Source organism: Leptonychotes weddellii, chromosome 11 (assembly GCF_054177405.1).
Source record: "Leptonychotes weddellii isolate Sample4059 chromosome 11, ASM5417740v2, whole genome shotgun sequence".
In the NCBI taxonomy this organism is placed as follows: Eukaryota; Metazoa; Chordata; class Mammalia; order Carnivora; family Phocidae; genus Leptonychotes; species Leptonychotes weddellii.
In genome coordinates this window covers 30,007,316-30,024,366 of record NC_138379.1, presented here as the reverse complement: position 1 = coordinate 30,024,366, position 17,051 = coordinate 30,007,316, and the positions used below count along the sequence as shown (strand labels likewise).

Below are 17,051 nucleotides of genomic sequence, written 5' to 3'. Positions count from 1 at the left end.
TTATTCACCTCGATAGAGTGAAAATCCTAGGTTTCATTTCAGCCTCAGGGAAACTTAGTGAGACTTAGTGAATCATTAGTACAGAGGAACTTTTTGTACTCTGCGCTGAAATAAAAATATTAACATTGTTGGAATTGATTGAACCTACCGTAGTTGACACTCAAAACGGTAATGGGTCCTTATGTGTGAAGGTTGCGGAAAGCAACACTAGATGGAGCGATGTTGTCCATCATTCACTGAGGCTTGTGTTCCAAAAATGTTTATAGCCCCAGGCAAGAGAAACTGCCATTTCCATTATCATTTGCCATTTTCTCTAAAAAAAAATAGATTTCTTAACATATCATGGTGCATGTTAATAACCTAAAACTTGTATCAGGAAATTATGAATGAGTTGCTATTTCATAGAAACATTTTTGTACATTAAGAACCTTCTAAACCCATGTATTTTACCCTATTTAAATTTAGCACTTCACACTGACTTATAATCTCTTCCTTACTCAGAACAGTTTTTTTTTTTTTTTTTTTTTTTAAACTAGGTGTCTTTCTCTATGCTTCTGAAACTTCAAGATACCTGAGAACAGCCGGGGATCTTGTAAAAATGCAGATTCTGATTAAGAGCAGGGCCTGTATTCTGCATTTCTAACAAGTTCCCAAGTGATACCAATACAGCCATGTATGGGCCACACTTTGAATAGAAAGTCTCTTAACAAGTGGTTCCCAACTGCTGCTCAGTGGTCAGGTGCTGGCTGGCTACTAACGATCGTTTGGAGAGCTTCTCTAGTGTAGAGACTTCTGAATGATGTTTACAGATTCCGTGTCGGGGCTTGTGACCCGAGGCTCGGCCATCTGCGTTTCTTCAGTGTAGATAGAAGGGATTCTGTTGTTTAGATGAAGAGTTCTCAAAAGTGTCAGGGAATGTGTTCACTTCATAGCTCTGAAGGGCTCTTATAATAAGGATTTAAATAATTTTATACTCACAGAAAATAAGGCATCTGGAATGTTAAGAAATAAGACCCAGATTTAAAGCCTCTGCTCCAAAGCATGTATGCTCTCAGTCTCCTGCTGTATGACCGCCTTGCTTCAGAACGACCTTCCTCCTCCTCCTCATCTTTTATCACCACTCTCACAACTATTTAAGAACTTAGCGTCTGTCACACAGTTGATACTCAGTAAGTACTTGCTCTTTTGAACAATAAAAATACCTCACCAAAGGAGGAGAAGAAGCAGCCACTCTTATCAACCACTCCCATGCCTACCATTTTACACGTGTAATTGCACTTCTTGGCAGCAAGCAAGCAAGCAAGCCCCTTTATATACATGATTTCGCTTTGCACAATCCAGAAGTCAAGCAGAACACATTCTGAAATGGAAGAAAGAGGTAAGGAAAACTAAATCCTCGAGACTGTTCAAGTTGCTTAATTTCATAGAGCTAGAAGAGAGCAGAGAAGGAACTAGGCACTCCATTTTCTCCCTCTCCTTTTAAGATGCTTTTCTCACCCTACCTACTATTCTTCCACCTCGGTGACTATCGACTTCGAAATAGATGTGAAACTAACCACCTAAATAACTCTTTTAATCTTTCTACATATCATATGCAGGCATGCAGTGTCTAAGCTCACTATTCTTGCCGCAGCTGTGAGAAAAGAAACCTCTTTTTGTATTCTTCATAAAGCTGTTTCTGTCATGTTGGATGCTGCACCTCTCATATTCCCATGGATTTCTTATTTTCTAGATGAGATTTTACCTCCTTTGACGTAATGGAGAACAGCTATTATGGGTTTTCAATGAAATTACGCTTACCCTTTTTTTTTCTAAACAAGACTAACAGAATTTTATAACTTTCCTTGTAATTAAAACTTACCTGATACATGAATTTGCTAGCTATAACTAAAAAAAATTTTTTTTATTTTTAAGAGATAAACAAAAAGGAATTTAGAATTTTCAATTATCAGCTGATATGTATTTGCAAGTAAGGTTTTAATATTTTTCAGGTTTGGGGAATAAGGTTTCCTATCAAAATGACTGTGCTAGAAATGCATTTTGAATTATTTTACCATTTAAAAAAGAAAAAAAAAATAGCCCTTTCTTGTGCAGTAATAGTTGGATATTGGTCACTGAAAGGCAGTTTCCTTAGAAGTTTTATTTATTAAGCTGTGAATCTCAAACTAGTTTTTGTAGACAATCTCTCAAAATTTCATACATTTCAGACATTTTTTACATTTCAGAACATATAAGTTATGTATTGTACTCTTTATTATTGTAGTATATATAAGTTATTTATTGTACTCTTTATTATTGCAGTGTATATGCTACTTACCTATAGTCTGTCACTCACTGCCTCCTTTGGTCACCAGTAGAATTTAAAATAAGATAGTGTGGTGGAAACAACCATATGTCTGCCAATGTCCCTTCTCCCAGTCTTGCATTTGGTAATACAAGTGAGTTTTAGCAGGAAATTTACACCTACTTAGCTAGAGGCTCCATTTACAAGCCTCCCAGCATCTGTTGCGGTTAGGAACACATGACCATCTTCTGGGCAACAAACATGAACAGAACTGAGTCCATGGCTATATAAAAAAGAGAAAATTGTAGTTGTTCTTTTAGATATTTAATCTTTTTTTTTCCCCCCCCCCCACTGAGTGACCTTTATTCAGTATGACTAAATGGTAAGTTCTTGTTCAGTCTGGAAACTCCTTTTAGGCCCAAAATTGTTCTTAACGTGTTTCATATCTTATTTGAGAGGATTTTTTTTTCTCTCTCTCTTTTGTTTTTGTTCAAATAAGGCAAAATATTGTCATCATAACTGTATATTTGTCCTTCAACTTTTGTGGAAAACTTTTCTTCATCCCTACAGATTTTATCAGACCTAGATTAAGGCCCCCTTCTCTGTGCTCTGGCACTGCTCTAGATTTCTCATATCTTAAAAGTTACCACACTGTGTTGCACTTGTCTATGGCTGGGTGGGGCAAGTACCTATTTGTTCTCTCTCTATCCCCAATTTCTAATGCAGTACATGATACATGGTAAGTTTTTAATAAGTAACTAAAGAGTACCTGACTGGAGTCCTCTTAAGTGTATACCTCTATTTTGGGGGAAGAAGGGGGATTATTTTTCTCCTTTCAGGATCAACATTCTGGGAGATAGAAAATGAAACCTATTTTGGTTCCTAAACTATTTGGGATTTTTATTGAAAACAGTGCTATTTGTGCAGCTCCTAAGGCTTCCCTTCTGTTGGACCATTAAATGCACCCCCAGACACAGAATGTGAAACTGTTAGTGAATCACTTCATGTTCAATGTATTGTGACTCAACAGAACGGAGCACAGCACAACCTTTATGGAAACGGACACAGAACTTTCTTTTTTCAACAGTGTCAGAGGCAAGCTTTTTAAGATAGTTAAGTTCCCTTAATTGGGTAGAAAATCTATCTTGTTCAGATTACACTTTTTTTCTTTTTATTTATCTCATAAGTTTAGAATCCTTATCATTTTAACCATCATTAATTTTGAAAATATCTACCAAAACATCTTACTTATTAATTAAGAATCTTTGAAGATTTCCTTGGAAAAAAATGGTGATATAATAAATTGTAAGGATACATTTGCATCAGTGTATTTACTTAGTAGTGTTGGTTCAGTTAGATTTTTTATGGACATCCTCTTCTTTCCTTTGGAAGGTGCTCATTGACTGTGCCACAAAACGGTAAATAATCTGTTTCCTTTCCAAAGCAAGCTGAGTGCACTGTCTGGCAATAAAGAATCAGAATCTCCATTCTGTCAGTTTTATCACAAGAAGTCTCTTTTTCTAAAGCCATGGGGTCAAACACTATGTTTTATGAAATTCCTGTTAATTCAAAGAGTGTCCGAATCCTCCACCTGAATAGAACAGTAGTGAATTGGGAGCTATGTAGAAGTAATTCTTGTTGCACTATATGCTCCTCACTGTAGAAAGGTAGAATCTGCACAAAAGCTCAATTTTGTGTCACTCTTATCTTCCAACGTATGATCATTTTTGCTACACATATATGTTAGGCGTGAGTGCACATGCATGAATAAATACATACACATATATTTACGTAAAAGTATTTAGATATTAGATAGAACTCACTTGAGATCAGCCTTTTGGGAAACTGAGTAAACTTGATCCAAATACGAATTTCATGGCTTTGTGAACGTGTAGAACCCAATGTCTGTAGGTTCCATGTGTCACAAATACTTCATCCCCGCAATCAGATACCATTCAGGTCAAATCTTCTTTGAAAGACACCTTTGATGCCTTTTCATACCCCCATGTAAATTGATTGGCTTCCTCATCTGTTCCCGTCGCAGGTGGTGTGTATCTCTCTATTGTGGCTTTCCTCACATTGCTGGCTAGTTTCTGTCCATGTGGAGCTCATCTGCCACACTCTGAGGGACTGCTACGCGCTAAATTCCTCAGGGCAGGAAAGAAGGGAGAAAGGAAAAAGGAGTTAACTATGGGAGGCTTGAATAAATGTATGGGTGTGTGGATTTATGGTTACTGATATGTTAAAAAGGCATGGCAGCTTTGATTGTAAGTGTCAATATGTGCATTATTAAAGTGTGGGCCTTGCTTGGAAATGTTTCCCTGAGTAATTTAAGTAGTCTGTGACCTGTGAAGACATGGTTATTTACTTGGAAGTATTAATGGTGTATCTGTAGAAGTGTATGACATTTCATTAGGAAGTTTAATGAGCTTTTCAAGGTGATCTTGGTAGTCAGTTCCGTCCTAACATGTTACTATAATATGATCGGAGTGAGGAAGAAAAACTCAGTTAAGATAAACAAATAATTATGACCGATGTGAAAATATTGCCAGGATTCTGCCGAAGTGATCTTTTATACAGCACTGAAGCCCGAGGAAATCTCAGGCGACATCTTGCCCACCGGTCTCCTTTTATAGGTGAAAAGCTCTAAACTTTAAAAAGACCAGGCTGATTCTTTGTACAGTTGCTTTTTCACTAATTGGCGCTAGTTAGAACTCACAGAAACTGTAACTTCCGGCCACGATTCTCCAAGTGCAGTTATTTGAGTTTGTGCTTCTGTGGTTTCGTTATTTTAGCCCTGCAGGTAGAGTCAGGGCTGGTGGTGGTAATGAGCGCACCATTGCATTCACTTATGTTCACTTGGTGGGGCCATTTGTCCCCCACTGGCACTTGGTAAATAATTACATTTTTTATCCAAGCCCTTACAAAACCCTTAGGGGTGTGAAGAGATTGTAATGTGTATCTTAGGGCAACCTAAAAATAAGTAGCGTATTATGTATTTTGTAATTTTTATTTTATTATTTATGTGAATTTATGTGTTCATATTTAAAATACATTTAATACGTATTTATAGATAAGACATTTTATTTAAGATTTTATTTATTTTTTTTAGAGGGGGAGAGACGAGCATGAGTGGGGGGAGGGGCAGAGGGCGAGGGAAAGAATCTCACGCAGCCCCCGGTGAGAGCGGAACCCGAGGTGGGGCTCAATCTCATGATTCTGAGATTATGACCTGGGCTGAAACCAAGAGTTGGATGCTTAGCCCACGGAGCCACCCAAGCACCCCTATATAAGACATTTTAAAGGATTAATTTATTTTCCAACTATAATTACATGCATGCATGTTCAATATAGAAACAAAAAAAAACTTGAACAAAGAAAATAATAAAAAAATTATGTTTTATTTTTTGTACCATGGAAAGAATTGTTAGAATATGTGAGCCTGTTTATCAAATATAGTCTGATCCCTCTGCAAATGGGATATATCATGTTTTTCTTTCCAGTTGTTATTTATACAGATTTTCTCATGGTCCTAAAATTTTTGGTAAACATCAGATTAATGTTTGCTTATTTATAACACCTGTCCCTCACTTAAAGAAATTATCTATCAATCTAATTATCTAATGATCTATCTATTTACATAATAATTAATTTAATGAGGGCGCCTGGGTGGCTCAGTTGGTTAAGCGACTGCCTTCGGCTCAGGTCATGATCCTGGAGTCCCGGGATCCAGTCCCGCATCGGGCTCCCTGCTCGGCAGGGAGTCTGCTTCTCCCTCTGACCCTCCTCCCTCTCATGCTCTATCTCATTCTCTCTCTCAAATAAATAAAATCTTTAAAAAAAAATTAATTTAATGAGTCTATCCTGGAATAGATTATATATTCACCTACATTTTCTTTGAGATATTGTTGTCATGGACAAATTTTCAATAAGAAAAGTCTCTATCAGGGGTACCTGGGTGGCTTAGTCGGTTAAGTGTCTGCCTTCGGCTCAGGTCATGATCCCAGGGTCCTGGGATGGAGCCCGGCGTCAGGCTCTCTGCTCCTAGGGCAGCCTGCTTCTCCCTCTGCCCCCTGCTCATGCTCTCTCCCTCGCTATCTCTCTCTCAAATAAATAAATAAAATATTTTTTTTAAAAAAAGGAAAGTGTGTATCGGTAAGTAGAATGATGCTATCTGTACATTCTTTAGTAGGATTTGTACACTTGGAAAATACTGATTGCCACTGAAACATAGAAGGACTGAGAGCTTTTTTTTTTAATCTAATTCAGTCCCAGTTAATAAATATAGTTGAAGAATAAATGGGTAATTAAATGTTCCTGTTGACTCAAGTTACGCAAGCTCTGACCTATGATTTTTAAAAGACCTTATTATTTCCACATCTATAATTAGGCATCCTTCTGAAACTTCAGCCAATTAAGTTCTTATAAAATTAAGCTCCTCTTATTCTGTATCTTCCAGAGCCTCAAGCTCAACATGTGTCAGTTGTGTTTTTCCATGACTCCAGATATGAAGTAAAAAAAAAAAAACTGAGTTGAATGTATATTGGTTGTAAGTTCAGCAGTTTTGGCAGGCTTAATTCTTTCGTCCTTCAACTATAAAATAGAGATAAACATAATCTCTACCTCATAGACTTATTGTGAACACTTGAATGTATGGAAGTGCTGAGAACAGTCACTGGCTTACAGTCAGCATCTCATTAATGTTAGCTATAATCTCCGTAATTATTATCATCATTGGGAATTAATAGTAAAATAGATAAAATTGCATATTGTTGTCAAGTGGTTTTCACTTACATCTATTAAAAATATCAGTGTGAACAGTGATAGGACTGTGCAGAAATCACACAGTTGAGATTTCCAATTGATTTGTTTTGGGTTACTCACAGTTTTTTCATGGCTCTCTCTAACACCCACCTCAAGATCCTTTGTTTTCTTTTAAGATTCTTCTTTCTCTTACATTTGTTTTCTCCTCAAGATCCTTCTTTCTCTCACATTTGTTTTCTCCTCAAGATCCTTCTTTCTCTCACATTTATTTTCTTTGCAGTATGTTAAAAGCAGATGGGAAGTGGGGTTTATATTCGACACTTGTCTTTACAGCCAACAAAACTAGGTTCTCTATGCAACACGCTTGACTGTGGTGTACTTGGGGTGTCCACAGAATCAGTATTTTTGAAAGCATGTTACTGCTGATCCCTGCCAGTGTGCAGAGCCCTGATCACTGCAAGAGCCGGTGACTGGGACACCACCTGAGTGGAACGAGCTGGATTTATTCATGAATTCTCCTTGCTACATGCTGTTTCTAACAATTACATAGGAAACTCAAAGTCAAGATAAGATAATTAAGACTGGACAGAGAGTTCTGGAAGTTTGATTATGTTTTCACAACCATTTAGAACACCACAGCATGTGAAAAGTATAAGTAAAAATAAGATGAAAAGCAGGAATTAAATTTATGTTTGGAATATCTCTAGCTCTATCTCCAATTTTTATATCTTCTTCAACTCTGAATCTTCAGAAATGTGTCTACCCCTATAATATATGTTGTATCACATATATGTATTTTACCAAATAAATATTTATAGATACCAATATATACATGCATACATGTTGTGAAACTTAGACCCCAACTTTATCTGTCTGACTGTGAAAACACGTTATTTTCCCAAATACTGTTTCTTAACTCCATTATCAGATGTAAGACTGTATATTGTTAAAATTTCAAATTTTAAAGAGAATGACTATTTATGTGTTCTCTTCGTGACATGTCTATTTAGGGAATCATTTGTAGAACACATTGGCAATTCCACCATTTGACACTCCTATAGACAACTAAATAGATGTCTTTTAAGGCTAAGTACCAAGACATAGCATTTATTTTACTGTCAATGTGTTCTTCTTTCTGAATGAAAGATATGGTACCTTTTTGGGGTTTTTGATTTATATGTTATTTTGACCTTGATTGGGAGACATAAACCCATTGATTTCACAACATTTTTATTTTCCCTTAATGGCTGTGTTCGTGTGTCTCTTCTTTTTCTTTTCTTTTTTTTTCACATTGTAACATGTTGAGTAGATATTCTTTTTTTATTATTATGTTATGTTAATCACCATACATTACATCATTAGTTTTTGATGTAGTGTTCCATGATTCATTGTTTGTGTATAACACCCAGTGCTCCATGCAGTACGTGCCCTCTTTAATACCCATCACCAGGCTAACCCATCCTCCCACCCCCCTCCCCTCGAGAACCCTCAGTTTGTTTTTCAGAGTCCATCGTCTCTCATGGTTCGTCTCCCTCTCCGATTTCCCCCCCTTCATTCTTCCCCTCCTGCTATCTTCTTCTTCTTTTTTTTTCTATCCTAGTTTGTACTACTCATAATAATTACTCCCTTTAATAATCCTTCATTTCCCTCAGGCCTCCCTTCTTTTACCATACACAAATGACTAAATCCCAAATTTCATCAAACCTATATCTCTCTGTACCTGCTCTGGTGCAGGAGACTGTGACTGGTGAAAATCAAGTAAGTTTGGTGACTGATCTCATTTTGAACTTATGATCAATAATCTCAAGTGGGTCCTTACTGCTAAGCAGCTCTGCATTCTTGTACATTGCACAGTCTATCAATTCTCCCAATATGATGCCTATTTTATACTTCCTTCTCACTCCTCAATCTTTAAACTCTTCCTGCTCAACCCACTATATTAGTTGATATCCCTGTATGTTAGTCAGGTTTCTCCAGAAAAACAGAACCAAGAGGAAGTGTGTGTGTGTGTGTGTGTGTGTGTGTGTGAGAGGGAGAGAGAGAGAGAGAGACATCATTTTAAGGAAATGGCTCACATGATTATAGAGGCTGGTAAATACAATCTATTCTGCAGAATAGATTGACAGGCTAAAGACCCAGAGAAGAGCCAGTGTTGCAGTTCAGGTCTCAGGGCTGTCTGCTGCAGAATTCCTTCTTTCTTGGAGGTCAATCTTGGAGGTCAATCTTTTTTTTTTTTTTTTAATATGGAAAGAGTATATTGCAGTTAAAAACAAAATATAAAACTTTCTTTGCAAAAGAAAGAAAAAAAAGTTCTTTTGATCTCCTTGAATGCAGCACACACAAAAAGTGACGGTTCCCCCAGGCCCCCCCAGGAATGGAGGAAGAAGCAGAGGGCAGGAGTGCAGAGATTTCTTTTCTCCAGGCCCAGGCCTGTGAAAAGCACTGCCCAAGTGTTAGTCCTTAGCAGGGCCCTCGGCGGGTCTGTATCCCGTCAGCCCTTGGAGTTCGGGAGCATCAGCCTCTCCGATGATTCAGGCGTCCAGGCGCATCTCAGACACGATGCGGGTTTGCTTCCAGACCACGCTGCTACTTGTTGAACTGGAAGTAGAGCCCGTGGTCTGAGGGCGCCTCCACCGGCACCTGAGTCGGCTGGCCGCCGCTCTCCTCGGCTGCAACACCGGCGGAAGGCACGGGGGTGTACCAGGCGATGTAAGCTCCTGCACCGGGGCGGCCGCCGGCACGTACGTGCCCGTGCTGGCTGAGCGAGAGGAGCCCCAGCTGCTGGGTAAGAGGTCCCATCATGGAGGCAGGCTGCAGAGAAATGGGGTGATCCATCCCTGGCGGCAGAAGGGAACCTGAAGGCTGCATGAGGTATGACTGGTGGTGCATCCACGACGGGTTAGGTGCTTTCCTTCAACTGATTGGTTGAGGCCCTCCCAAATATAGAGGGCGATAGGCTTTACTCAAAGTCCACCAGTTTAAATGTAAATCTCATCCAAAAACACACTCACAGAAAATAACCAGAATAATGTTAGGCCAAATATCTGGGCATTGCAGGCCAGCTAGGTTGACACATAAAACTAATCATCATACCCTGCTTCTTCTTTCATCAAGAAAATAGAAGCTGTCTATGCTGAACATTGTTCATTTACCCTTCCAGGTCTAAACTTTCCAGCTATTACTACATTTCTTTGTGTCCCATAAATCTGTACTGTATGGACTGTATCAGTTTGTTCTTTTGTCTTTTGGCTTCACACTGGGCTTGGGAATTCCTGGCAGCAGCTGGAAGGATGCTGGGTAGGGAGGTCAGTATATTTGTGTATTCTTCGTACATGATCAACTAGAGCTCTTAGGATTTTCAACCAAAGTTCATGGCTTCTGTTAAGGTGTATCTCTCTATTTTAACATTCTTCCCTAGGATTTATGTCTCCACCCTTTATGCCCAAAGTAGTTATAGCTTCAGCCTACTGTACTACCTCTTCCGGTTCTCCTTCACACTTCCTACAACTTGGCAAATAGTCCCTCAAACCTACATAAAATGATCCTATTTTGATTGTCCAGTCTTTTCTGAAGGAAACATAATTAATACATTTTAAGAATGCTTTTACATGCTCCTAGCACATCTAGCAGTCTATCTACACTGTTACCCATTTACTTTACCTTTACTGCTTATACTTATACTGGGTATAAGTCAGTCCTTACACTTGTGCATTGGATCTATACTCTACTCATACTCAAGAATACGTAATAATTATCCCTTCTCTTATGTATCACCAGTTTCTCTATTTCATAAATACTATGCTGTTGTATCACCCATCTTTGAAATGTCATGGCTCAACCCTGCAATGCCTTACAGTTGCTGCCTTATTTCTCTGCTCTTTTTTATGGCAAAACTCTTTGAAAGACTCCCTCTACTCTTAAATATATTTTCATCCATATAAATTCACACTTGACCCCACTTCTGTAAAGACAGCCCTTTCCTTTCAAGGTCATTAGTAAACTCCATACTGCTAAATTGGAATACTAGTTCAGAGTTCTCATGTTAAGTTATAGCAGCTGTATTTGTAATACTTGATCACTCCCACATTCCTAAAATATTTGCTTCACTTGGATTTCATGACTCCATGTCTCTGGGATCTTTTCCTTTCTCATTGACCATTCCTACTCAGTCTCCTTTGATAACTGTTTGTTACCTTTTTAGATATTTCATTGTTGGAGTACATTAAACCTCAGTCTTCAAAACTTTTCTTTTTTTTTTTCTTTTTTTTTTAATGAGAGAGAGAGCATTCTTATGTGTGTGAGTGGGGCCCAGTAGGGGGAGCGAATCTTAAGCAGGCTCCACGCCCAGCACAGAGCCTGAGGCATGATTCCATCTCAGGACCCTGAGATCATGACCTGACCTGAAATCAAGAGTTGGGTGCCTAACGAACTGAGCCACCCAGGCACCCCCGCCAAGCCTCTTTTTCAGCTATTCTCTAAATGACCTTTTCTGTGTCAAGTTTGTGAGTAGCATTGAGGAATGTATACTTCTTATATGTATATTTTCTGCTTGGACCACTCCTTTGAGTTCCAGGTACTTGTATCTAAATGCTTGCTCAGCATACCTATTTGTATGCTTAAATGACATATCAAACTTAAGAAGTCCAAAAACAGTGCCTCCTACTATCTTCCTCATATGTGGAGTTACAGAGATAAACAATTTGTGATCATCTTTGATGCCTCCCTTTTTCTCATACCCCCACATATAAAAAGAAATAGTAGATTCATATCTTAGTGATTTTATGCTATATCTACTATTTTACAGTATTGTCAATATTGACTGAATAAGCAAGTTTAGTTCAAATCAGATAAATCTGTCCTAAGTTTTTGACTACCATATTTTCAGGAATCATCTTCATTATAAATTTGCATTTAGCTTTTTTTTTAATAGGTTTTATTTATTTATTTGAGAGAGAGAGAGAGGGAGAACAGAAAGGGAGAGTCAGAGGGAGAAGCAGAGAGTCCAATGTGGGACTCGATCCAGGACACTGAGATCATGACCTGAGCTGAAGGCAGATGCTTAACTGACTGCGCCACCCAGGTGCCCTGCATTTAGCTTTAAAGCTATACCTTTGAATGGGATACAGTGGCATTTTCAGTGGCTCTAGTATGGTTTCTATGTGATATATACAAAAATTGGCAGGAATAACTAGTAAATAAATCTATTTTAGCACTATTTGTCATGATAGGAGAAAAACTGCTTGAAAATCAGACAGAGACCAATGTCAAAATCTTTATTATAATCTGCCTATCCCTCACCTATTTATTATTCTAAATACAATTGATAAATGCTTAAATGTTTCTTACTTCGAATAGTTTTTTTGTCTTTTAGTCCGTACAACCTCTCTTTTAGGTTTTTTAAAAGCTGTTTCATTCCCCCCGCCCCAGAAAATCACTTGTTGCATGTTAAGCAGCTCTTTTGTTTTATTTTTGTTTTCTCTCTATCATGGTAGTGATAGAGTGCTCAGTAGTGCATTCAGTACATGTGTATCCACTAAGTGTCCTGAGCTTTGCCTTCATGCCACAGGAGACCAAAGCACACCTGATAAATAACCATCTCTCCCAGGATCTCACAAGGTAATAGAATTAATATAATTACTAGTAAACTGTTTTATTGGCCGTCAAAAAGTTAAATTAGCCTACTGGCTATCTTAAGAACTTACTAGTTATTTTCTTTTGTAGAAAAGGGGAGAACTATTTATGAATCATCATCTTCCTCTTTTCAAACTATAACGCTATTATTTAGAGAGTCTTGAAATTATCGGAAACACCCTTTCCGTGAAAGCAATAAAGTTAAGGCAGCAGAATCTTTGATATGGTAAGAATTTTGATGTGAAAAGGGTATGTCAGGGATTTTCTGCTAGTGCTCAGGTCCCTTTCTTTTTGAGTTTCTTTTTGTTCAAACAGAAAGCAGCTTGCTTACTTACTTGCTTGCTTTTTCTTTCTTTCCTTCCTTTTTAATCTTGGAGAGCTTTGAAATGGAATCTTTTATTTTAAAATATTCCAAGCATTTTTTCTATGTATAGGAAAGTTTATTTAGCTCCTGTAACCTATCTTTCTTACACTTCTCTTTTCAAAAACATGAAACTTTATGCAAGGCTATAAGGTAACAAAACCACCTTTAGTACCATTTATTGGGCACCTACTCTATGTGAGGTACTGTGTTAGTAGGCTTTTTACATGTATCACTTTTCTCATCTTTATACAACCCAGTCGGGCAAATGTTATCATCTCTGGCTTCATGGAAAATGTAATGAACCTCAATGAAATTAACATGCCGACTTTCACCCAAATAGTAAAAAGCAAAGACTGGCTTTTGAACCAGGTCTTAGTTGACTCTAAAATCCAGATATACCAGTAAGTGATATCTTCCTTTTGTCAAGTTCTGGCATTTTCCTTATGCCCATATTTCCCCCCTTTTGTCCACAATCAAAGCACTACTGTCATTCCTCCTCAGCCCACACCCTGCTTCTACCTGCATGGGCTCAGTGGTATCCTTGGGAGTGGTGCAGGCTCAGCCTAAGATGGAGTCCAGCTGAGACAGGAGGCTTCTCTTGAAACAGCTTTTGCAAATTGCATTTTTGATTCCTCTCCCCCGTTTTCTTGATAACAAATCTTGGCTTCTTGCTTCCTGGAAGGCTGGTCTGCTTTCTGGATTCATTGTCTTCCATTACCTTATTGCTGAAATCTTGTTAGATCTCAGTCTGAGTTTTAGCTGAGCAACTTAACTGTGGGTTGGTATCCTTATAGTATTTTGATGCACAGCAAAGGATTCAGTATCCCATGTTGCTTGCAGTCCCACACTGGACGAATTCAGATTCTCCTCTCCCTGACTCAATAATTAGCTGATGTGCTAATTATTGATATTTCAGCCTTTCCTAGTTTCAAAGCTCAGCTCTAAGATCTAGAACCATTTTACTTTGTAGATGTATCATCAATTGTATTTCTATTTGATTTAGGATTTCCTGTTGTGATTAATTTCTAAATGATCCTGGGTCATCCTAGGGCTGAATCTGCACTCTGCAAGCCCTTCCTTCATGTGTAAATACGTTCTGTTAATGCTGCCACCTGCAGCTAGCTGTGGATGTGCTCTGCTCACAGATGGGCTGCAGTGAAAAGATTTGTATGTATACTCCTGATTTTTAGCTGTAAAAGAACAAAGAAAACCCTGACCAAATCTTGCCAGGCAAAAATAGCACTAGTCAAAGTGAAACAGGCATTGGAAATTTTATTCAAGGCTATTACAATAGGGGAGTGAAGCCAAACAAAGTCTGAATTCAACTCTGTTGACAGGAATGTCAGGAAGGTTATTACTCTGCAGGTGAGCTAGTGGAGAAGTACTAAAGGAAGTGAGGGGGAGATTGATCCGTCGGATGGGTAGTGCACATTGAATTGTTCTTGAGTTTGCAGGTGTTTTCTCTGTGATTAGGCCACCTGCATTTGCTAATCATTGCCCATAAAAGTTAGGCTCCTACCTTCCCACACAGACTGGAAGATAGGAGTGCTATCTGCTTTGATGATTGCATTTCAAAGAGATAGCACCCCATGCCTCCTAGAAGGTATTCCTGGGATGGAAAACTGGTAAGAGGCTTCCACCCACTTTCTTTTTTTTTGCTAGAGGCTTTTTAAAGATTTACATCTCAAAAGGACAGGGAAGGAATTACAATCATAAGTTTACTCAAATAAATGCCCTAAGAAAAGGGAGGTCAGGGTCCAGAGTCAGGAAGAAGCTTGTCTAAAATTTAGTCAAGCTGAGGGATATGTTTTGGCTATTTTGGTCAGTTTCATTGCCTTTAAGATATTACTCATTACCCCTAAGTCATTTCCTCTGTTTTATTTATCCTCAGACTACCTATTCAACAGCAGCTGTTCTAACCTGTTGCGTTGTTTTTTTTCTACTAGCTGCCTTGACAGATTTTATCTTTCTTTTTTAAAGTTTTTATTTAAATTCCAGTTAGTTAACATAGTGTAATACCAGTTTCAGGTGTGCAACATAGTGATTCAACAATTCTATACATCACTCAGTGCTCATCATGGTAAGTGTACTCTTAATCCCCATCACCTATTTCACCCATCCCCCACCCACCTCCCTTCTGGTTCTCTATAGTTAAGAGTCTTTTTCTTGGTTTGCCTCTCTTTCCCCTTTGCTTTTTGTTTTGTTTCACATATGACTGAAATCATATGGTATTTGTCTTTCTCTGACTGACTTATTTTGCTTAGCATAATACTCTAGCTCTATCCATGTATGCAAACATAGTCATGAGAGAGTTATACTTATATGCATTTCTCCTTTTTCTTTTATGTTCTGATACTCATTTATTAATAGAAAATCAGAAAATACTCTCTTTTACTGAGTTTGAAAAGAAAGTAGAATCTGTTTTCTTTAACCCTGACCTTGTGTTTGTCATTTCAAGTAACAAGTAAAGATAATACCTTTTAAATGTCAAATTCTCTATTTGATTCTAGGTAGAAGGTTAAGAATTTAATCAAAGAGCTTGGCCTTGTTAGCCTTGTCAGATCCCATTAGCTGACTTACAGAATTTGAGAAGGAAGTGCCATTAAACCATGGCCCAAGAGAAGAGAAAAGTCAAAGGGTTCATAGAAAAGGAAAAAGTTTTCCTCAACTCTCCTAGGAGCCCTGTCTGAAAATTAAACTGACAAAGACAGGCTAATAAGAAAAAAAAAAAGTGATTATTTAATAAAAGTTTTATGTGACATGGAAAACTTTATTAGGAAATGAAGACCCAAAGCAACAGACCTGTGTATTTTTATACTAGGACTGATGGACACTGGGCAATTGTGTGTAGAAATATGATAGGCTAAGGAATATGGGGTACTCATAGTAAACTCGGGGAAACTTGGCAAGTCATGGTTGTTAGGATTCTTCTTGGCATTCCCTTATCTTCAGAGATGAGAGTGCACCTTTCCTCCAGGTATAAGGAGAGTACCTCCCACATGAGGGTTTTATGATCTGTTTCAGATAAGAAGGGTGAGAGGAAGATCAGTGTGACCTTCCTGCTTCTGCTGTTTTCTGAAACCCCTTCAGCCTAAAATCTTCAATATGCCAAGGTGCCGTATTCTGGGGTAGTGTTTCCTGAGCCCATCAGGTTGAATGCATACTGATGATATACTCCACATATTCTCCTGTAATATTCTACCACTCCACATACTCTACACCTAATATACTCTTCAAGTGCAGAGATGGAGTTCTTAGTTTGTTTGTTTGTTTTAACCTTAGATTCCAGTAGTAGGGGATGAGTGTATACAAATTCATATTTGTTCTTTCTCCCAATCCTGATGGGATGGTGCCCAATAGCAAGTATGTGTATTTTCAGAATGGCTGAGATTGGAGCTCATGGAAATGGATTTAAGAGACTAACAAAGCTAATGAAAATTAAAATCCCAACCTCAGACTCCTAGCCATTAAAAATACTCCCATATATTGTGATACCTAGCACTTTAGAATGAAATAGGAGCTATGGTTGTATAAACTGGTTATGGATAAAAAAATCAATTCAGTGTGCTATAATTTAGATAAATGAAGTGTGCCATTTTGTTGTTGTCTCAGTTGTGTTTTGCTTTTTTATCTACAAAATACAAGCAATGTTCTCTGACTTATCCTTCTCCTAAGGTTCTTTCAAGAGGCAAATAAGGTATTTTGGGGGAAGCACACCTGAAGATAAAGGATATAAGATACCATACTATTAATAAAATACAGGAATAAATGTGGCAGTCATAGTAACCTTGTTAATCCAAGAAGTTAATTTCAAGATTACAGGACCTCAGAGTATGAACAGATTTGGGGATAGTTTGGCCATGAATAACATCTTTGATGGTTTCTTTATTTGTGTTGAAGATAATGGACTGAGGAAGTTAAATGTTAAAATTTATCCAGTAAGTAGAATTCAAATGTAGTTCCTTAACCTCCTAGCCCATCACTTTTCAAAGTGCTCTTGCTTTACTG

The 17,051-nt window shown here is 38.0% G+C and overlaps 1 protein-coding gene across 3 annotated transcripts in view; it reads left to right on the top strand.

Moving 5' to 3' along the window:
• Positions 1-17,051, top strand: part of LUZP2 (leucine zipper protein 2) — a 429,416-nt gene that overhangs the window by 222,681 nt on the left and 189,684 nt on the right. The window contains exon 1 of one of the 3 annotated variants that reach the window (XM_081798447.1): positions 15,054-15,123. The exons of the other annotated variants lie outside the window; for them this stretch is intronic. Within the exon in view, the coding sequence (XP_081654573.1) occupies positions 15,121-15,123 (3 nt within the window). The 5' untranslated portion in view covers positions 15,054-15,120. Of the gene's footprint in view, positions 1-15,053; positions 15,124-17,051 lie in introns of those variants that run through there. 3 annotated transcript variants of the gene reach the window in all.